The following is a 23,541-nucleotide window of genomic DNA, read 5'->3' as shown; positions in this document are numbered from 1 at the left end:
CTGTATTTCCCATCATCATTCAGAAAGGTTTCAGCAGTCCAAGCAGAGTGGAGACAGAGCCGAATGTTTCAAGAGTCCTTTGGCTGGAGCTCCCCTCACACCGCTGGGACAGACAAAACATGTACTAGAAATGCTTACAGGAGAGTGTCAGTGTGTGTGTGTGTGTGTGTGTGTGTGTGTGTGTGTGTAGAAATGGCTTTCAGTGTAGTGTGTTGCCATGTTTGTGTATGTTGTGTGTTTGTAGGAAATGTGTGTAGGAAGGATCGCAAGGTAACGGACACCTGTTGGCGTCTTAAGGAGGTCAGTGGTACGAGAGCGAGGCAGACTGGAAGTCATTCATCGTGTTTAGCTTCATGCTGAGGCAGAGCACTAATACTTCAACAAACTCATGTGAAGCTGCATCCGTCTGGAGTGGCACACATAAATATAAAAATAGAATAAGAAAAAACTCAAATCAGCTTTAAATAAAGTGTGTGTGAAGGTGTGTGTGTGTGTGTAAGTGTGTGTGTCTCTGACAGGAAGACAGGGAGTGGTGAAGAAGGCGTGTTCACAGGATCAGGTCCATCCAGTTAACGTCCGTGTGCTGTTGCAAAGTCTGGGATAAATATTCATCGATGTCTCCAATCTGATCGACCTTCTTCCTGTGGTTCAGCAGGCATGATGGGAGGTGTAGTTTAAAGCATGTGTCTCACCCACAGGACACAGTGGAAACATTTGGAGAGGAGGAAGCACTTCTACTCTGAGAGAGGTATGGCTTAACCCTGTGGGTGTAAACTCTGTGTGTATGTGTGTGTGTGTGTGTGTGTGTGTGTGTGTGTGTGTGTTAGTGAGTGGAACAGCTACATTGAGGTCAGTGTCTTTCAGTGGGGAATGTAAACTTTCAGAGCAATGTGTCTTTTTTCTTTAAATATTGTTCTCTATGCGTCATTACACATACACATATACACACACACACAGACACACACAAACACACACACAACCACGCAAACCCATATCTCATTGCACACACTCATATACACACATTCACACAGTAATTTGCCCTCACACACACACACACAGAGAACAACTCCCCCCTCAGCTAGTGTGCGTGTATGTCCAGTCCCTGGGCGAGGAGTGGCTCCGCGGGGTGTGCATGTGGTGGCGGGTGAAGCAGCATGGCAGGGTGAGGGTGCGGGCCCGGGTATGGGTGGAGGGAGGGTCCCGGGTGGGGCGGATAGCCGGGTTGGGACAGTAGAGCGCCGGGGTAGTCGGCCTGCAGAGAAGACATCCCCTGGAGACCTGGAGGGGCAAAGTGGTGGACAGGTTAACATCCTCAATGTAGAGAAAACGGGACCTCTTTTAGGATTTGGCTTCACTGAAAGGGACAAATACTGAGCAAACCAGCGTCACTCACAGTGTCAAGTGTTAAATCTGTCTTAAATCTATCATTCTACTTTTGCCAAATCATACTTCCACTTCAAGTTCCTTTCAAATCAAAATAAACTACAGTGTGGAGCTCCATGACTGAGAGGAAGAAGATATATGATACACACACAGTACTTGTTAGGAGCATCAAGTTACTGTTGATTTTAGTCTTATCGTTGAATTTATCTCACCAGCCTTATCCTGCAGTGGTATGTGTGCTGCTCTGTATGTGACAGTGAGCAGTATTTCCCTACAGGCTACTGTACCTGCTGTTCGAAGCCCAAGATGGGCCTGTCCGTCAAGTCCGTAGCCCCCAAGAGCTGCTCCCTCTGGGCTGTAGGGACCCCCCTGACCTGTGGGACACACACCATCAGACACAAAAACACTACACACAACTCATATATACACAGAGTTGTTTACTGAGCGACGTATAAACACCTGAGCGGTTTGACTGGTCGATCATCGGCTGAACTATTCTCCTCCTGGCGTTGATGAACCTGCACGGGGCGAGAGACACAAGGAACGGAGAGAGAGAGAGAGAGAGAGAGAGAGAGAGAGATGGACAAGGCCGCCCGTTAATGGAGAAACAGGCTGACTGGGAGACTATTAACCTTTTCCATTTTACAACCACTTAACCCTTTCTGAGGGCAGAGTAAATCAACGTTAGGGCAGAGCAGGTATTGATCGCCCTGTGATAATTGATTGATCTGCATTGATCGGGTCACTGTGTGTGTGTGCTGCAACAGCGGTACACATAAAAACATGAAAGTTATCAGATTACAACATCTGTCATAGAACACACACATTCGTATTCTGATTTTTGTGTGTGTTTCTGCATCAATATCTGAGGTACAGACATTGATCAGTAGCATGGAAATGTGTGTGTGTGTGTGTGTGTGTGTTTATTCATGTGTTTTGCTGTGCAGATAAATGTGTGCCTGGGGAGCGAACAAGGAATTGGGGAGCCGTAAACCATCTGATTATTGGATATTGATTTGGTAATTTGTTTTATGAACACAGAGTGAGTGGATTTTACTGCTGCAGCGTCAGAAAAAGATGCTTGGTGGGACTATTCTTCCTCTGTCACAAGCTACGCTAATAAAGCAGACTAATCTTCTGTGCTAACCTTCATTTAACTAGCATTTATTTGCACAAAATGTGCACAATGAAGAGTAAATCATGTGACTTAAGTTTATGGTAAAATATAAATCCTGTTGATTTCTGCAGAAGGCGATCAGGCCAATATGTTATTGACGCGGCAGCAGCCGTGTTGTTTAACTGAAAGTTGACACAGTTTAACTGATTACTGAGCAGCCACAGGGCTAAAATTGGTGTATTGACTGAGAGCGCACTGACCAGTTGTTGACCTGTAAGATGGTCAGCCCTGTGTCCTGTGCCAGCTGCTTCTTCTGCTCCTCAGACGGGTACGGGTGCTGGGAGAGGACACACAGAGCAACGGTTGCCAAAATCAGAACACAACAGAATCACAAGTGAAGATTTTGGTTGTTTTTTTTTACTAACATGTGGATCAACAAGAGAATAACCCTGAGGCTACTTCAGCTTAAATCTACAATGAAATAACAGATGAGAGAGAAATGTCAGAGTGAATACTGATGACCTTCCATCTGAATTCACATCTGCGCTCACATTTTCAACCTCAGTAACCCCTTACTCTCTCTGTGCTTCCGTCTCTCTCTCTCTCTCTCTCCCCCTCTCTCTCTCTCTCACACACACACACACACACACACACTGTTATAATTGGAGTGAAGCAACATTTGACCTGCCTCATTTAGTGGCTAATTACCTCACCAACAATTACTCTCCCCATTTCTATCACTTCCACAGTCAGTGAATAGTGAGCATATTCATACAGTCACTCAATCCACTGATTTCATTGAATTTAATTGGCCTCCATTATAAACTCTCTGTCTCTTTCCTCACACCCGCTTATACACAAGTTTTCTTTGTCTTGTAAGAGCTCTGCAGGATGGTTTTAATTATTGTCCCAATTCGATATTTCTGAGTGTAACAATTCGCCTTAAATGTGATAAGAACATGAAAACGCTCTCTCACCGACAGGTGCTGGAAGAGCCACGCTCTCATGATGTTCGTGGCCACTTTGGGGAAGATCCCTCTCTTCTTGTTGTTCCTCCTGTCTCTGTCGGACTCGTCCTCCTCTCCTGTACTGGGGGAGCCCATCGCTCCATCCAGACCGTCGCCTGCAGGGATGCACATATTCAACCCAAAGTGTCTATTAGAATTCAATGATACACACTCACAATTATGTCTTACAGTGATATTTTTACACTAACATTAGACCCTCACTTTTCAATGTTTCTTCTATTTGATTGTTATATAATTTAATACATCTCCATGCAGACTCACTCTAATAGGAATGATAATAACATCAGTGCACTTTTATGTGTTGACTGATCATAGCTACATTTTAATTAAGAACAAAACTGTAATAGCAATTAATTCTGCCACAAATACGTACACAACCAATATGTGTCATAACCACCACAACAACAACCATTAGTTAAACTTAAGACAGACAAAATCTAAACGTTTTTCCTGATTTAATGCTTCACTTTTTTTGTTTTTATCAATCAATCAATCAATCTTTATTTATATTTTTACAGGACTTCCTGGATCTGTGTCTCTGCCTTTCAGTGTCACTTTGTTCTTTTCCTTTGTGCACAGCACTGCGACCAAATAGTGTCATCAACATCACACTCAATAATTCAACAGTTGATCTGGGTCCAAATGTGGTGTTTGCATTATAATATGCTGAGCGTGAACAGTAGGCTGTGTATGAATGTTCTGTGTTGCAGATGCACCACCTTTGTTTTCCTGCATGCGTTCATGCTATGCAGTGCAGTGTTTTCTCACATGGACAGTATTTTAACTCTGCGTGTGTGTGTGTGTGTGTACCTGTGTCACTACAGTTGTCTCCCGTGCTAAGTGAAGGCAGGCCACAGGTGCCTGGTGTTCCCAGTGGAGTAGTGGCACATTCATCCGGCTCCCGTACCCATGATGCATTCTGCAGGGAGGGAGACAGAGAGGAGGTTGGAGGCAGAGTGATGGGAAGATGGAGAATTCCCAGCAGGTCAGAGAACAAGGAAACACATGGTCATTATTCAGGCATCCAGCGGAGGCAGCTGGGCAGCGACACTGCATGCTGTTTGACGTTCGGGCTGTGGCAGCTCGTCTCACCTGCTCTGACAGGCTGGAGCAGGATCCTGTGAAGTCCTCCATGTCAGACTTGGAGCCGCCCTCGCGGTCATCCAGGATCAGGTCTGTGGGCATTTTGCCCTTCAAACAGGTGATGTAGCGATGGCAGAAGTTATCACACAGGTCATGCACCTTCGGGAAGAGATTTACATTTAGCAGTGTTACACCACTTCCTAATCAAATAGGTCTTAATAGCATAGTGAACATTTAAGGAGAGGCTCACAGGTCTGGGTTCACTTGTCTTCAAACAACATACAGATGTCCATATGTATATTAATGATGTTTCTGTTTGCAGTAATCATTCCTCCTCTTCATAGTGGCCATCAAATAGAAAATTGTGAACCTATCCTTTAATGTCTTTTGTAGCCGGATCTACATTTGCTTCCAAATTACATCCTTAACATGAGTAGTTAGTAATAATTAGTTTAGTAATAATTTGTTTTAATAGTTCGGATGCAGAGAGGCAGTTGTGTATTGACTTTATGACAATGAGCTGGCTGTTTGTTGACCGTTAAGTGTTGAAATAAAAATGTACTTCTCTCCCACCAACCTTCTCTAGCTCCAGCAAATGAAAGCGGAGAACCTGTATGGCCTGGATCATCTGTGGAGAGGAGAGTGTGAATGACTCATTAACACATATCCCACGATGCATGGGTGAAATATAATGAGATTTCAGTGTACATCATACCAAGTTGTCCAGCTCAGGATTGGAGGAAAAGATGGGCTTCTCTGAACGAATCTGCGCCACAAAACCCACAAATTATTACAAATGAGAACTTTCATTCTTTCGTTCCGTGATTGGCTCTCATGGCTGTCGCTCACCTGCTTGGCAAACGCAGCGATGTCATCGTTGAAGGAGTCGGAGGAGCAGACGTCGCTGTGGCTGGTCAGTCCAGGGAGGTGGGAGGTGGCTGAGAGGGAGGTGGAGTCTCGGGGGGAGCAGGTGGCCAGCTCACACTTCTCAAACACTAAGGCCAGCAGTGGAAAGAGTGGGTGACTGCGCACACACACACACACACACACACACACACACACACACACACACACACACAGACACACAGTTAACATACTATACATAAACACAGTAACAGTTGACATGGTGTACACATGATACGTTCACTTTACAGCATGAGACAGACAACTGGTAACACTTCACGTGTATTTTCAGATTCAGTGTACAAGTATCTGCAGCATGTTAATCTGCCAAAGGCACGAGTGTAATTCAAACAACTCTTTTCTAGCCACTAACTGGCTGCATAAATCATTGTTTCTACCACGGCTAAGGTTTCAAACACACACACACATGCTCACCCATAGATCTGGTCTTTGTGGTGTTTGAGGGAGTCAGGGATGGCGGGTCCATACTGTGGGGGAGGAAACGGCCTGACATCATCCCCGTACCCCCCCACCGACATGCCCTCCGACCCTGAGTAGTGCACCAGCTCTTCATACTGAAACACAATTAGATGGACAGACAGAAAACATGAGACACGTTGGACATCTGCGCCTGTCTGACATCAAACCTGACTGTGATTGTATTCAGCGTCTGAGCTGTCGGGGGGCTTCAGTGACGCAGCTCACTGGACTCAAGCTTATCTGCTGCTGTGGTCCATATCTGTCGAGGCACTGTTTGTGTGTGTGTTGTTGACCATACTGGCATTTAATATGAGAATTTCATGCTGCATGTTTGTGTGAGTGCATTAGGGCTTTCATTACTAACAAATCTGTTAATTGCTTGATTAATCTTTGGGTCTGAAATAGTAAAAAGAAAAAAAAAAAAATCCAACAAAAGCCCAAGCTGACATATTCAATTCATTTTGCCCGACTCAGACTAGACAGGAGCCGTGCTGAGACGTCCCTCACAGCCTGCTGTGACAGCCTCACTGGGACTCACACGCACACATTAACACAGTGAATCCGACACACACATGGCACCCTCACACACACACATGGCACCCTCACACACACACACACACAGATACAGTACACACAGCATCATGAATATACATGTCTGGCTCCCTTGTTTCCCCCTCTCTTCTCTGCGTTGCAGATCTAATTTGTGCTTCACTGCTGCTCCTGTCACTGAGGCCACGTTGCTCAGGTCAGCAGATCTGCTTCTGTTTCTGTTGCTGCAGGATTTAAGGGACTCCCGGTGCAGTCCCACAGGGCCACCGGGATCACAGACAGACAGCACCTGCTAGGTGACCTGGCCCCGGACACCTTTCACTCGTGTGTTATTTTAACCGAGCCATAAAGGTTATGATCTGCTTAGCCTAGTTTTTCTGTGGGCACTATTCCCCAGTCAGGCAGAGGTTGTAACTTACACCAGGAGAGTGTGAATGTGTCTGGATGTAAAAGCAGACTTTATATTCCTTCCTTTGGATTTACGGATATTAAAACTATACTTCTATCTTTCTTACACTTTTTTAATGGTGTCAGAACTCCAGTTGGCTCACAGACGCCAAGATTTCCATCTACAAATGTCCAATTTGAGATGATTTTAGTGTTTTATTAGTGGAGAGAATAAATATCTAAATTGTATGTGGGACAGCAGCAGTGAAACACGGCATAAAAACAATTATTCTTACATTTCCTCTCTGTGTCGACCTCTAAGAATTTAATAAAGGAGGAATTAAATTATCCCTCTTCACGTGCACCCACTGTCCTCCTGCAAACAGCTCCGCAGGACCCTTGGAGGTCTCCGGACCCCACTTTGGGAACCACTGTCCTAAATGGCTTATCAGATTGTTGTATTCCAGAGTCCCATATGGCCACAGAAAGCACCTGCTCTGAGGCCCTGGCCCGGGACACCTTCTAGTTTTTATGGAGGCTGGCTATTAACACAATCACCGCTATCGGATTGCGCGTCTCTCTTTACGCACGGACGCTATCGGGTTTCGGTGCGTCAAGCGGATCAAAGCGCACAAGTTGAGATGACAAATTCCGCGAATTTTCCGTTTTTTAAAAGTCACGGAGCTGGTAAACAGGCTTCAGATGGCAGGGCAATGATTTCATCAAGTTTTAATTGTGATATTTCAGCCGACGCAGAAAAGTGAGTGCGGGCCCGACAGGCGCGTTCAGGCCGACAGCACACCGTGATGTGTGGGAACATCATCATGTGGCTTTCACAGAACTGGATTTATATGGCCTGAAACGTTACATTAAGCGTTAAGAAAAGGTAAAAATGAAGAAGACTGGTTGCACATCGTCTCATATTTCAGATGTTCTTAACAGTCGAGCTAAAATAATTAATAAACCTCCCTTGGTATTAAAGAATGACGGGTCTATTTAACTTCTACATTTGATCACATTATAATGTCTGATATGTAAAACCATCGCCCATCTTCCACACTGACAAACAATCCTGTACAAAGTGTTCAATAAAATGTGAACTTGTTTCTATTTTACATGATTGAAATAGCCAACAAAGACCGAGATGAATCAACTTGAGTTTTTTTTCTCTCTCCATTAATAAACAAGAGCGAGAGCAACACAACGTTGAAACATACTATGACGAAACAAGATGATAGAAACACAAAGTTTATAATAAAGTTGTATCAAGTGTTATGGCCACAGGTAGAAAATGAATCACTTTAAAGCATTTAAAGCAGATAAAATGAAACTGGGCCTGGTACAGATCAGCCGACACTGAGCCGTAAAACAACTCAAACTTTTTAGACTCCAGCAAGCTCGCGTTTGGTTTATTATAGGGCGTTATTACTGTACCGAAAAGAAGAGTACAGTGTAAAGTTTTTGGACCAGTGGAAGACAAGACGAGCATTTCTTTTTTACATCCATTAGTTCCATTTACATTATGAAACAAACAGCTCAAAGCTAATTGATTTTAAACACATGTATTTAAATGATGTTGTTGATGAAGCTGTTGTTGGTAGGGCTGGCTCTGAGTGTGTGTGTGTGTGTGTGTGTGTGTGTGGACCTTTCCTCTCCCCTCTCTCCGTGTTCATACAGCAGTGGTCTTCTGTACATCTCTAATTGCTCCCAGTGCCCGTCAGCCTGTTTCTCCTCCACCCTCACCACCACCACCACCATGCCTCTGAATCACTGTAGCAAAAAACCTGACCTACTTACCGAGTTGCAGAGCTGCATCTCCTCTGCTCTGCCTCTTAATGACCCACTATAACCCTTATGTGCCCACTCTAACGCCTGGCCGACATTACACTATGATAATAAATCCATATTATTCTACTGGATGATTAAATATTACAGCCACACCGACAGCTGAACTGTCCTGGGACACTGCTGACAGTTAACCTCCACTTAACTGCATTTCGCTTGGAGAATCAGACCACGGCTGGTTAAAGCGTAAAAGTTGTTCCTTTCCAGCAGGATTATAAAGATTTGATGGGGTGTAAAGAACATTTCTGACTGTATTTTACAGCAGAAATAAGGACTTTCTCTGCAGCTCGGCTGGCACGTTTTTCTGTTGTTTTCCCTAAACACTGAGTCCATGCCAGCTCAGTCCACTAGTCTGTTTCCAGTGGGCCTGCCTTGCGTTTGGTGCGGCTGCTGAACAGACCCAGCGGTGCAAAGAGGATTCCCAACCATATGCTCCAATTTTCTAATTACCTCTTCTCCTTGATGATATAATATCAAATCTGTTGTCCCGTCAGGCTCCGGGTCTAAACCTCTTCTCACTTGAAAACATCAGCAGACCTACCCTCTTCTCCATGCGCCTCGACAGCCAGTCCTACACCACAGATGATGATGCGCTGCTCGGCTAGTCCAGCTCCCTTCGCTCCCTTCTTCTTTCCCCGGGCTCCTGAAAATAAAAGTAAACATGTTTTTATATGCGTACATATATCCATTAACACTGAGGCTGTAAACACGACCAGCATGATGCCAAAACAGCCTGTAAGGCTTCAGCAGAAACACTGTGGACAGAAAACAGTGGAGACCTGTGTCTGTTTACTCCGAGCTCATCGCCTTTATGTTACAACAGGACTGTAGATTAAGGCTTTATTATGCACTCAGCGCCAGTAATAATATTACAAGCTGCTCGCTGAGGATGCTGGGTGATGTACAAGGCTCCAGTAAATGGTGTAAAATGTCCCACCGAGACGTAAATATCCTCCGTATCCAGTCCTGTCGGGGCCGTGTCCGGTGTAGTCCAGAAACCCGGTGAGAGGAGCAGCGGCTTCCTGCAGCGCCTCGCCTCCGCCTGGTGCGCCTCTCGCTCCGGCTCGCAGCCCTCGGGATGCTCGGTGTGAGGCTCGGTGGGTGGGAGACCAGACAGAAAGCGTCCCTTCCTTTTTGGCTCCTTGTGCTCGCTGTCCGCGCAGCATACGGCGACAGGCTGCAAAATGTCACGGCTGGGAATGAGCGATGGTGTTTTCAGTCTCAAGAGGAGAGAAGGAGGAGGAGGAGGAGGAGGAGGAGGAGAGGAGGGGAGAAGGGGGAGGAGTGGTGATGGTGGCGGTGTGCGGGGAGGTTTCGGAGGGTCAAAACGCGACGGGATCTCTTGGCCCCCCTCCCTCCATCCCTCCTCCTCTTCCTCCTTTACTCCTCCTCCTCCTCCTCCTCCTCCTTATCACACACACACACACACACACACACACACACCACCAGAGAAGAAGAAGAAGAAGAAGAAGAAGACCCCCCCGACGGATTTATCTCGGCTCTCCTCCGAGCTGAACTCCTCCATCCTCCCTCCTCTCTGTCCATCCGTGCTATCATCATGTCGGGATAACTCGGGAGAAGAACCGTGATAACCCCGGTGGGATGGAGCATGTTCATCAGAGTCTGTGAGCTCTGCAGGTGATAACACATGAAGTACTAAATCCCTGCTGCGGCCTGGGAAACACTCTTCGTGAAAAATGGTAGTGGTTTTACTCAAAAAGTCCGATTAGAGCATGTTCTTCTAAGTGATCGAGGGAAACTACAAAGAAAACCCATTAAAGTGCTCATCAGCCTGCTGGATAGTTGATTCTAAAGGTGATCAGGGTTCAAAGTAAATTTAAAAAATAAATTAAGAGTTTTAACCAAGTTGCACCTCATTCCGGGTCATAAATAAGTTTGAAGCGTGCTAGATGACAAGAAAGTTACAGCTGATAATAGCTTCCAAAGTGTTTTATTGTTCTGTGCGGCCAAATGTCCCCCTTCGGTCTTCGTGCTGACTGAGAGAGGTGAGACAACAAAACCTGCATTGTGAGAAAGTTTAATTTGAACGAGAGAGAGAGAGGGAGGGAAAAAGGCCTTGACGTGTTGGTGGAATATCCAAACCCCCAGTCTTGTGTTGTAAATGACACCTAAGTAACATGATAATTATTCATTGAGCTCCTCTCCCCCCGGCCCCGCTGTGAGGGGCCAACAGGCGGCCGCACTTCAATCAGCAGCGGCCTGGCGGGGAACAGCGGGCCGGGGCAGGCGGCTCCGTGGGCGGCATAGAGTTCGACCGTGGGCCGGCCTGTGAGGGCCCCGTGCAGCCAGGGGTCTTTTAACTCTGCAAGGCGCTGGTTTCCTACAGGGGCGATCACAGAAACCAACCCCCCTACACTGAGCCGGTAATACAGCCGTGAGGCAGGGTCAATGGGCTGGAAGAGACGCTCCGGTGCTTGTTTTCACTTTGTTAACAGGCCGAATGAAGAGGATTAACACAGAAGTGTGCATCATCATCCGAGGAAGTCAGCCTCACAGGGATTTAGATTTGCTCATTTATCTTGGTGGAAAACCTTTTAATTGGATGTTAGGTATTGAGAGTGACCTCTTGAGTTTGTTTAGGTGTTTTCCTTCAACTTGTTGCTTGGATCGGTCCATAAATCTGAGGTAACATTTCTCCAACAGCTATGGTCTAATGCGTGGTCACTCTCATTTGCATCAGAAACACTGGAGTATCTGTCATTTTTAGCACATCTCCTTGTGTCTGTGGCCAACACATCACATGCTAATGACAACACATTTGAACACAACATATGTTGTTAAGCCTGTGCTGAGAGGTAACACACACAGATGTCCTATAATAACACACCCACGGTGCCATCATGCATATCTATAAGACAGCCAAATATATAACATTTAAAGACCCTCACTGCTCATACAGTGTGTTGCAATCATTAGAAATTCTCCTCTAACAGCTCAAAAAAGTCAGTAATATGTTTTTATCAGTTTCATCAGTTGCAACATGTTTTAAAAGGTTGCTACAGAAAATGATGCATTGCTTCTACTTGCCATCTCAGAGACTCCAGATGTAGAACCTGGTTAAGTAAATATGTTTTCATAGTGTTCTGTATCTGTGATTCATGCCCATTTTACACAACACTAACCTCCCAAATCCTAGATGAGTCTATTTGGGTTTCTGTAACTGGAGTTTAAAGAGCAGTTTGTTCAGAGGAGGCCAGAGACAGTAACAACACTAAGCAGAACATTTCCTTGTGTATGAGTGACTTCTGTTAAACACCAGCACTGTGCATTTGTTTCCGCATAGCTCGTATAAGAGCAAAAGATATATTCACTGTTTAACAATACTTTGTGCTCATTTCCATTTGTCACAATCAATCAAAGGTCAGAAGAAAGGAAAAGAAAAGCAAAGAGTGCATAAAGCCTCCTGTTGTGGAGCTCCACTGGAAGAAACAGGCTCTTTTCCTGCAACACACGGCTGAATATCAGTCTACAGCTTCACTGTGGGACCGTTCTGCATGTCCAGGCTGCTGCAGTTATTTGTCACTCCCCGTCAAGGCTCAAGTGCTCGCTCCTCTGCACCCACCAAGGCCTGTTGAGTGTGCGCTCTCGGACTAGCATGCAAGTGTGTTCCCGACGGAGGCCACGGTGGTATGTGTGTGTTTGTGCGTGCTGGAGGGTCAGTGTCAAGGTGCTTCTCTTCTCAGGCTCCACTGCAGTTGGGCTAAAAAACAGGAAACAACAAGCAGAGAGGGAAACCGTGTTTACGAGTGCATGCTGGACTGTGAAGACTGAAGACCTTACTCTGTCGTCCTTTGTAGTTTTTGCCCAGCATGATGCCGTTGGTGCAAACAGAAATATGGCACTGCAGCTGTTGACTCCATTCAAACTGCAATGCATCATCTGCAAGGTGAAAAACAACTAACTCTACAGGCTGCTGCTGCCCCCGCCTTGTCAAAAAGTCTACTTGAGTCTAGCAGAGGGGGACATGGAGGGAGGTGGAAGGCCACCCAGCCTTGTTGACTTCAGTGACTCCGCCATTAAGAAAATATGGCTGCCGTGACCTCTTGCAACAACCACACACAAGCAGCCAAAACACGAGAGAGCCGAAACCCTCCGCCGGCTGCACGAGAGAGAGGGGGCCAAGTGATGGAGGGACGTCAAGGGAGAAAGACAGGAGGAGGGAATAAAACAGAGGTGGTGGTGGGGGGGGGTACAGGGTGCATTTTTATGAGCTTGTGCCTCTCCAGTTTCTGGGTCGTCTGGCTGCACAGTCATACATTTTCTCCCCCTCTTTCCTTTCCTCCCACCCTCCATCTCTCCCTCTGGCATGCTTGCCCAGCGAATCCCCCCTTATCTTCTCTTACAGCCTGTTTGCAAACTTTCCTCCAGTTTCTTTCGTCCTCCCCCACTTGGCCATCCCTCTTCCTTTCTCTCTCTGCTCTTTCTACCGGTTTGGGCATGGCCCCTCATTCAGCTCTCCACCGTCTCTCCATCCTTCCCTCCTTCCCTCTGCCTGTCCCTCTCCATCGCTGTTTGTTTATAGTGAGCCAACACTACCTCTCTCTCCTCTGTTATTTTCTTCCTCTCCTTCTCCATCCCTCCTCCTTCCCTTCCCTGCCCCCCCCCCCCCTGTAGATGGAGATTAACTGGGGAGTGCAGCGCCATCCGTCCTCGTGACTGTTTGTTGTTAAGGAGATGGATGGAGGCTCCCTCTGCCAGCCCCACGCAGCCGCAATTACACCAGCCGCCATGATGGATGGAGGGGAGGGACGGAGGGGGGGTGGGGTGGGGTTGGAGAGAGGGAGACACAGAGAGGGGCATCTATCACGACCCTTAATCTACCTGTCACTGCAAGGGCTTGGATGGGGGGGTGTTGTTGGGGGAAGGAGAGTCTTCACCCTGACTGCTGGTCAAAGGTTTATTTCTTTTCTTTACACTGAATTTGTTTCTCCACTTTTTGGAGACTTCAGCCTGCAGGGACTGGACTCATTAAATGCTTCGATCACTCCAATTGATTTTCCAGAGCATATTAGATTCTGTTGAACATTCTCTTTGAAGTGTGTGTGTGTTTTTGACAGGCATCAACATTAGCATGTGAGTGTGGTGGGATGGGGGGGGGGGGGGGTTGTCACCTTTTTAAATAATCTCTGATGAAAATAATTTAGCTTTTTTCTAAGTTTCCCTCTAAGTGTCTGTGAATGCAGTGTTCTGTCGTGGAATGAAAAATGACAACTAAGACCTAATTTGAGGGTTTTCTACTTCCTGAGTACACGACCGGCCATGATAATAAAGAAAATATCTCAAATTAGCACATTTCTTCACTTAAAATAACCCCCCAAAAAACCGGCTGTGTGGAGAAGCGTCCTGATGTGTTACACGTACATTCACAGGCCCATTTATTGGTGGCTTTCAAATATTTTCTTATTTTGTTGGATAGTTTTATTCAGCCCCATGCAGGTTAAGCCTGTATGTTTAAGGTGGCTCTTCCTTTCAGTTTTATTTCGATGTGATTCAAATATTGAAAATGTAAAACATCTGTCAATTGTTTATTCTAAACATGAACACATGTATGCATCCAGGTCAGCCCTCCCTACTGAAAACATCTTCCAGCACCACAAGCATCAACAGGTAATAAGATGCAGTTTCTGTTGCCCCTTTGCAGACATGATTTGCATGTAGGAAAATGTTTGGATAGACCTCATTCTGACATATAAACATATTCACATTGCATAAACACACACACACACACACACACACCACTACGCTGAGCTGTTTATCATCCCATCTGCAGTTATTGCCTCTGCACTCCGCCCACACACACTCACCTCTGCAGCTCCTCAGCCATCCTCATACCTGTTGAAGGTATCAAAGCAGTGACCTATTGTCTTGTGAATCTGCATACACTACCTGTAATATCTCTCCATTTCCCCCAGAATGATACAGAAATATTATGAAAAGTAATCTGAGGTCTCTACCCTCTACCCCTCCTCCTCCTCCTCCTGTCCCCATCTCCATCCTCCACCTTCTCATCTGTCCAGAGGAGTGAGAGATGGGATGGAGGGATTAATACTCTTCCGCCCAAGCCAACCCTGGGAATGATAGATGGACAGATGCAGGAAGCGAGCGGAGGAGGAGAGAGATTAAAGGAGAGAAGTCTGAGGCTTCATAAATCCAAAGTGGGAGACCTGGTCCACATCACACACTAATAAGATCTGCAAGAAATCCATGATGAGGGGGAGAGAGAGAGGGAGAGACGGGGAGAGAGAGATGGGAGCGCTGTAATAGCATTAGATGTAATCTAATCATGGCAATAAGATGTGAATGGATGAGTGTGAGCACGGTGATTATGCAGAAGAGCGATGGCGGTGTGTTGATGAAGCTTTGAGGTGCGAGGACGGGCTGCCTTATTGGACAACAGATCAACAGTGTTGTAGTCCTCACTGGGGAGCTTTCTGCTGCAAAGAAGCCATAAAACAGCGTGTCGTTCAGTGCAGCTCCGTCTCATTCTGTCACTGTAACGTCACCACAGTGGGTACACAGTGGCTACTGCATGGCTGCAAAAGGCCTCCGTTTGATGCAAATGTGAATCAGGAAGAAGACGTGAATTATTCTGTGAAACGTGCTCTCATTCGTACCTGTGTGTGTGTGTGTGTGTGTGTGTGTGTGTGTGTGTTTGCAGTGGTCATCAAGAATCAACTGTAAGTGCATAAAGTGCAGCTGTGCAGCCGTGACCTGACTCAGATCAGATAGAGTGCTCCTTCACCTCCCTCCTCGCCTCACCTCCTCCTCCCCCCCAAACCTCCCTTCCATCCACACGGGCCACATTTTTCATGGCCCAGCTGTCGGAGGGCTGTGATTGGTTAGCTCTGCAGACAGATAGCCGATAGGCTCTGATTAATAGTTGAGGCCCAAGAACTTCCTCATTGATCAACAGGACAGGCTGGAGGAGGAGGAGGAGGAATGGAGGAGAGAGAAAAAGCATGCCCTGTCGCTCTCGAGTGCTGGCTGATAACCCTGGTAGTGGCTCCTGAAGTGTGTGTGAATGTTTGTGTCTATTTGTGGGTGTGCTTGTTTACAAAAGCAAAGAGTCGAAGGGACGTTGGGAACAGAATGAAATGGAAGCACCGCAGTGATCACGTGCTGTAGGCTTACTCACTTTCTCTCCATCTATAAAGCACCGTCTCTGTGCTGAGCTGTGAGATAGCATTTGTGAGTCCTCAGTGAATAAGGGATGTTATCAAACACAACACACACACACACACACACACACACACACACACACACACACACACACACACACACACAAAATACATGTTTAATATTTGGATGACATTGGTTATCTGCCAGAGAAATTTCTCTGTCATCATGCAAATGTGCTTTTGATGAATTTTATTCTAATTATAATTGTCCATTTGCAGAGCGTGTGTTACAGTATCTTGGTGTGTGTGTGTGTGTGTGTGTGTGTGTGTGTGTGTGTGTGTGTGTGTGTGTTTGTGTGTCCTCCTGCTGCTCTGTCCAGCCCCTGGTTGATTGATGATCTCCACTCCCACGGGGTCAGTAGGGTCATGACCTCCCACTTTTGACCCCCTACTGAGAGGGTCACACACACACACACACAGAAACAGATGGCCTAGGGACAACTGGTGCTTCCTCACCTTCCTCACACAAACACTCCTCACGAGTCCTCTCACTGTTACAAACTGCATCACATCCACAGATTCGCTGCGATCTGACACCAACTCATGAGAGAATTAAATCTGCGCTGAATGTTTACAATGAGGACATTTGCTGTGTTTTATTAATAACAACATATACAGTAAGTACCAGTGTAGTTTTGATCCTCTGTGCTTTAGAGACAGACAGGATCAAGAGGTGGGCTCGCACACATGCAGCGATATCGCTCCCTACTGATTCTACACAGTAATGGCAACTGATGACTACTATAAAAATAGCAAAAGCTAATATGCACCAAACACACATCAACTCGTTGTTATTGTGTGAGGTGGAAATATCAAAATCCTCCATGAATATCAAATCTAAGAATCTAAGAAATTCAATATGTAGCTCAAACCTAAGATAGCAATGGAAGGAGCTCTTTCTGCAACCACATATTTAAAATAACTTTGCAAACAGGAAACAGGAGACATACAAAACATTTTTCCAAACTAAGCACACAGTGCCACAGATAAAGTGCAGCGCTTGTGCGACAGTTCTCCAGATATGCACTGCATGTTTTATATAGATGGACAGAGAGGAGGGCAAGAACAGGAGGGACTTCAAGAGGAAATGGAGGAAGATGAGGATGATGATGAAACAGAGCAGCCAGGCAGGCACACCAACTTATTAACTGCTCCTTATCTGATTCAGGGAACAGTGATAAGAGCTGATGAGGTTATAATGTGATCACACTGTTCTTTTCTTCTCGTGGGCAGCCGTCCTCAGCCAACTGGCCACATGTTTCTCAATCTCCTGGGGGGAGGAAAGATGGTAAACAACATGTTAGAAATCTCCAAACATAAACCAGACAACCAAAGAAATGTGACTGTGAGATGATTTTATCTGCGTGGGAAGAGCTGCCCTCAGACACGGGGTTTTTGAGGCCAATATTGATGCTCATTTCTGATTTCTCATTTCCTGCTGCTATTAATTGTTTTAAATTCGATACCTTTTTTAGTGTCTGTGGCCTGTAAAAGCCTCCAAGTAGCATGTAGGTTTGGAAATGGTTCTTAGCATGAGGTCCACTTAATGGGCTTTCAGCCACTGTACTGTACCTCTCTGGCTTTCTTGAGTGAGCAGCGGTCCGTCACTCTACTCATCATATCAGCGCAGTGGGCGGTGTCTTTAATGAAAACGCTCTGGGCTTCTTCTCCGTCCTCAGTCCTGTCCTGGACCACTGACAGCTCTTTCCAGGGGTCAAGTCCACCTGCGGCAATCATGATACTGATTTTTATTAAACGAGTCTGTACTGTCCTGAACCACTGTTTCCATTCCCCACCTCACTGATCTGGTCTTTTGTTGTGATCTTGTCTCTACTGGGCCCAGGCTCACCGTTGACGTAGAGGACCCTGCGTGTGCGTGCGTTGTCTCCTCCATAGTAAGTGTTTGTGAAGGCAATACGTCCAGGCAGGGAATGCTGGGAAATGCCAAACACCATAGAACAGACTTCAGTCTGGGTCTGCAGGGTCACCAACCCAGAGAACGGACAAAGGGCATCCTCACAGGTCTGGTCTACACACACACACACACACACACACACACACACACATTTAGTCAACTATCAGTCTTTCTATGTCCTGACATCCTGTCTTTCTCCTGTCTGCGTGTTCGTATGTGTGTGTGTGTGTGTAGTACAGAAGCCGAATTCGGTGCAGGTCTGGTAGGTCCACTGTCTCTCTGCTCTCCTGTCTGAGCGGATGGTCGTGCTCATCAGGTCCTTCACTGCTTTCTCATGAGAGATGTCCAAACACGGTTCCTCACTGGTGGAACGGTAGATCTGCACAAACACACACAAAATATAGGCAGCATCTGCCTGACTGCATCCTTCTGTTGGCAACAGAAATCTTAAATGGCATTTTAACCAGAGGCAATTACAACTGTCTGTTATGAGGAATTGATGGCTCAATAGTGACACCTGGTGGTTGTGCTGTGCATGGAAAGGGAAGTCTAGGAGGAAGAAGTCTTGCTGGAGTGTGTTTTCCATACCTGAGAAAGTTTGATAAGGCGACTGTAAGCCTCTGTCTCTTTCTCCTCATATGCTTCACTCTTACTGGTCATGACAGCACAGAGCTCCTTAATAGACATGAGCACCCCTTCTTCATTGTACTGCACCGTTCCCATGGCAATGTCAGCCAAGCTTTGCATCAACTCAATCTGAAGTAGAGATGTGTGGTTATAGAGTTAATAAAACAATAAAAACAAAAAAAAGATGGGCAAAGAATGAAGAGCAAAGTGTGATGAAATAATTATTTACAACAGTGATTCTCTAAAAAAAACTAAAAGAACTAAAAAACCCCTAAAAAAAAAAAACATTAACCCTTTCACGCATGAGTTATGATAACCTCAGGCAGGATTTTTTTACTAAGTGTTTTTATTCATCTTCAGGCTGAAAAACAAGATCTGAACATTATTTTTTTCAACCCAAATTTTATAAAGATGTATTTACATGTCCAATAGTTGAAATACAGCTACTGATGCATGATGTACACTTCAGTGGACATGTGATTAATCATAATTTCCTCCCAATATAAAATCAATACTTGGAAAATTTAGCAACTGCATGACTCCTTAGATGTTACTTGATGTCACCATATGTTTCTTACCTGCAGGGGTTTCTTTTTATAGAAGGTTTGAACAGAAGAAAATGAGCAACTTGGTGTTTCTGGCTGTCTGTCGGCCATCTTGGCTTCCCACTGGGTAGCCGTCAGTGTATGAGATGATGCAGTAGCTTCCACTGTAGCTGCTGATGTGTAACTATGCTGTCAAAACTCATGCATATACAAGAAAACAGCTTTTGAAGAGCTGCACACTGTAGTGACCTCTATGCATGAAAGGGTTAAAGCAGGTCTGTAGCTTTGGAGAAACTAGCAAAAGTAGCTGATTTTGAAATCATCCAACTGAAAAAATCCCACCCACTCCCTTCAGGCTTCCTTCCAAAGCCAACACATGAACGTGCGCTGCCTGACTAACGTTACTGCCGGAGGTCAAGTAAGCAGTGGTGATGAGAAGCTGCTGCCGCCGCCACAGCTCTGTACCTGGGTCCCTAAATTGCTCACAACCAGTGTAACAAATAAACTATAACTGTTAAAAGCCAAAATCATATAACGTCATGAAAGTAACAATATGTTTAGTAACAATATGCTCACTTGGCTACTGTTGCGGTACACAAATTTGAGAACTGTGCCTTGATGCTGGTAGTTTATGACTGTCTGTCGCTGAGCCACTGCTCAAATTTTGGCTGCTCTTTCTCTGCCATTGTGTGTGACTAGCAGGCTAGCTTTAGCCTCGTGAAAGACTCCGGTCATGTGCTATCGGCCTGTTATGAGAATTGAAATAAAGGTAAATGCTCCTAAAATAAGTTGCATACCATGTCTTTAAAAAGGACAACATGCCCAAACATTTGTTCCCTTTCTTTAATCTCTTCTGATAAAAACCATTCACCTGATCATCAAGCTCCTCTGGGGTCTGACAGCAGCCAAAGTCCACGGCCACCTGGCTGGCATTGCCTCCCATCAGAGCGGATTCTACAGCAGCGAAGGCTTCCCGCACACCAGCCAAACACTACAGGAAGAGGACGAGGGTGAATTTACCCGTTTGACAGGCAGGAATTTAACGCCTGTCATATGATGCACAGCTTTCACACCTTTTCTGAGCCACCAACTGCTTCGTTCATGAGACTCAGGCCAACAACCTGCAACAGGAAACCACCGATGTGAGAGTGAGAATGTGGTTATTTAAAGGAGGCAGCATCATTAGGCGGATTAGTGATATTTAACAATTCATGTGTGCATGTGTAATAAGCAAGGCCGTTGGTACAACTGAGGGTCATGAGAACATGTCCATGCTGATATTTCTGGGAATTTTGGGGGGGTTTAATGACCTATAGGTTGGGTTTTTAAGACAACAATATTAAATCAAATTAAAATTGAATGAAAATAAAATGGGACTTCTCCAGCAAAATTACACATCTTTACAACATTACAAGTCTTTTAATCAGCATTTAGACCATTATCAGATTTAAAGACACTTTGGATGAGTAAATAAATCTTTTAGTAACTAGTCACCAACATTTGGTAAGAGTTTGAGTTAAGCAGGTGGGGAATTGGACTCTTGACCTCAGTATTTTAATAATCCTAGCTACATTATGGTAATATGCTAATATTATGCCCATGGATTGTGCCAGTTTACGTTGCTGTAGGCAGAGAAATCCAACTTGGCTCTGACAGGAGCAGAGGAGGCCACAGCTCCAAACACCAGATGGGGAAACTGCAGCAAGAGGAACACAGACACAGAGGAGTGACAGGAGCTGAAGACCAATTACAGGCCGCTGCTCATATGTGAAACATACATAGTGAATTCAACAGAAAAGTCAGCCTTATTGCCAACTAGTCCCATGAAAGGATGAAAACCCACAATGAACTGATTCTACTAACAATTGTGTGTATCACAGCCTTACATGCCTCTGTGCCATCTGGCTCCGCTATTGTTCAAAAAAATGTAAAAACATCTTCACACTCAATCTATTAAAAAACTGTGATGTGAAAATATTTCACATTGAAACCTTCACAATTTTGGAATTTTTGCTTGAGCTTATTTTTTTTCAGACTTCCATCCTCAGTGGGGAGGATGGGTGTTGGGCAGAGAGCTGCAAAGTCACAAAATGTTCAGAGACAAACACATTATTAGTTTTGGTCTTTTCATAGGATCTGCTGACAAAAAGAAAGCATAGGCAGCCTTATCCCTGAAATCCAAACAAACAGCATCAGTCATTAATGATCTCTTGGGCCTGACTTTAACCCTGAGTGAACTACTTGTCTCATGTGCTCGATAATGTTTTTACTCTTAGGATCAGTGCCCATAAATCTAAGCCAGACATTCTGTTTTCTGTTAGCAACTCAACATCTGTTTTTAGTTCCTAGTGGTCGACATGATGGGTGATTATAAATTCACTAAACGATAGGAAAGGAGCTTCGGTACAAACTGTCTTAGTAAAGGAAGTATTGCCTTTCCACAGTTCCGCAGCAATACTCACACTGTGGATCCGACCAACTGATTCCTATCAATGATGCAAAGATTCTGGTTTGACATGTTTTTGTAAAATGATGCAGAGCTAAAAGAAATCTCTTCCTATCTTCTCATAATCCTGGTTTCTGGCTTGAATTAGTGAATTAGTACAGTGATTTTTTTTCCCCTTTTGTTAAATTGAAGTTTATGAGTTAACATTCGGCGCCAGTCCTGCACCTTCCCTCTGAACCAGGCGGACAGAGCTCCGGAGTATGAGCCTCCGAAGCTGATCCAGGTGTTTCTGCCGCTCAGAGTCAAACTTTGGCTGATGTACTGGTGGAATACGGCCAAGTCAGCAAGCCTGGCAAAAAACGAACAAAAAAACCTTCAAAACATTCTAGATACACTCACAGACAAATGTAAAGACAGAGAAGCACATATGGGACACACACGGGCTTTCTCACACTTTTCTGTATACAACGAAGATTAATGAGTGAGGAAGAGGAAGAGGAAGAGACACATTCACATATTCATTGTGGTTGACACAAGGCCTGAGAGGAAGTGCGATGAAAACAGGCTGAAAGCCACACAATTATAACCATGCATGAACATACACACACACACACACGTGCGCGCGCACACACACACACTGGTAAGGAGCCAACACTAACGCCTGCTGGCTGCTCAGGTCTGCCAGGTTCTCCGTTTTGAGGCCGTCTGGGTTGATGCTGTGACCATAGAACCGATGCTCCAGAGCCAGTAGCAGAGCCCCGTGCTCTTCAGCCATGTCAACATGGTGACCTGGGAGAACATGGGCAAAAGCATTTAAGATTCAGCTTGTAGTAATGCCTGACACTGTTTTCTCTACAGGTGTGGAAATGTCGTTTTGCCCCAAAATGTAGATAGTGTGAGATTTGATGGGCACTGAGTGAAGGAAAGATAAAGTAAAGGGTAAAAACATGCTTGTGCGTCATCTCTCTAACACACAATATGATTCTACTTTCATTGTTTCATTTCCTGTCCATGAAGGTGCGTCAGCCAGTTTCTTTCCTGATTCCCTTTCTGTATCTTAAGAGTGTGCTCACCAGGTGAGGACATGTGCGGCACGCATCCTACTGTACCTGCCAGAACATCAAACTCAAAGATGGGCCCTTCTCCTCCGATGAAGAGGAACACCGGGCCATCAGGACGCTGCCAGTGTGCATCGTTCACAAAGAACCTCTGAAGAGAGACAGGCAGACACCACATGTTTTCTGTCTCAGATGTCATGCCTCATCACGCAGTGCTCACGCTGGACAGGTCCATACTAGAAGCATGGTTTGATCTTTCCCTACCTGAGGGAAGGTGCGGACGTCGTGTTGGTTGAAGTGGTCCAGCTGCTGGTGAATCCAGCCCTCCTTCACATGCTGCGGAGGCTGCTGACCGCTGGCCGCGTGCTTCAGGAGATGCTGCTTGGCTCTCTGCAGCTGGAGGTCACGCACACGCTCCTTGATCTTCCTCAGAATCCGTCCTGGGATTAAAAAAGACCCATGCAGCAGAGAAAAGAGAGAACTGCTATTGTGCACAATAATGGAAGTAATACAAACCTCAGTGGTTTGTATAATTTCTCTAACACGTCTCTTTTGTGGCTCTATCAACAGCTGAACCAAATCTGCTTATGTTTCACCTCGAGGCCACTGATGTAATGGCTGACAAAAATACTTCAAACGCTCTTTACAGAATCTGTGATCTATTTCAGGAACAGACAACATCCCTTGTTAGTCTCCCAAGGGATTGACTATCACCACCAACATCTGCTGTTTTTTTTCTTCACAGCAGACATAAATCACCTCTGCATGAAATAATGAGCAAACAGTGAGATATTACAAATCCTGCTTTCAGTGAATTATTCTCACTTGCTCAGCTGTCAGATTATCAATTTATTTTTGATACTTTCAAGCATAAATCTGAGTGAGCCGTTATCACATTCAGCAACTCACCAGCATCAGCAAAGTTCAAGAGCATCAGGAGAATGAGACAGCGACCTGGTGACGAAAGCATCTTTTG

At 45.4% G+C, this 23,541-nt stretch overlaps 2 protein-coding genes across 2 annotated transcripts; both read right to left on the bottom strand.

The window, feature by feature from the left end:
• Positions 1-995: 995 nt before the first annotated feature.
• meis3 (myeloid ecotropic viral integration site 3) lies at positions 996-9,937 on the bottom strand. The gene is made up of 13 exons (XM_070829133.1): positions 9,713-9,937; positions 9,317-9,418; positions 5,950-6,089; positions 5,461-5,635; positions 5,327-5,377; positions 5,189-5,239; positions 4,621-4,770; positions 4,339-4,447; positions 3,478-3,623; positions 2,761-2,837; positions 1,843-1,901; positions 1,671-1,757; positions 996-1,278 (listed from the first exon to the last, which is right to left on the bottom strand). Exons 2-13 carry the CDS (start codon positions 9,326-9,328, stop codon positions 1,079-1,081), a joined length of 1,257 nt encoding a protein of 418 aa, XP_070685234.1. The 5' UTR covers positions 9,329-9,418; positions 9,713-9,937; the 3' UTR covers positions 996-1,078.
• Positions 9,938-16,560: 6,623 nt separating this feature from the next.
• prss16 (serine protease 16) lies at positions 16,561-23,535 on the bottom strand. The gene is made up of 13 exons (XM_070829809.1): positions 23,475-23,535; positions 22,830-23,005; positions 22,617-22,716; positions 22,167-22,296; positions 21,733-21,856; positions 20,680-20,757; positions 20,135-20,182; positions 19,933-20,052; positions 18,478-18,645; positions 18,127-18,268; positions 17,824-18,003; positions 17,547-17,698; positions 16,561-17,244 (listed from the first exon to the last, which is right to left on the bottom strand). The coding sequence occupies exons 1-13, from the start codon at positions 23,533-23,535 to the stop codon at positions 17,179-17,181; spliced, it is 1,545 nt and encodes a 514-aa protein (XP_070685910.1). The 3' UTR covers positions 16,561-17,178.
• Between the last annotated feature and the right edge of the window lie 6 nt (positions 23,536-23,541).

This window comes from Pempheris klunzingeri, chromosome 4 (genome assembly GCF_042242105.1).
Source record: "Pempheris klunzingeri isolate RE-2024b chromosome 4, fPemKlu1.hap1, whole genome shotgun sequence".
Lineage (NCBI taxonomy): Eukaryota > Metazoa > Chordata > Actinopteri > Acropomatiformes > Pempheridae > Pempheris > Pempheris klunzingeri.
The sequence above is the reverse complement of the archived record's forward strand: the minus strand, read 5'-3'. Positions and strand labels throughout refer to the sequence as shown.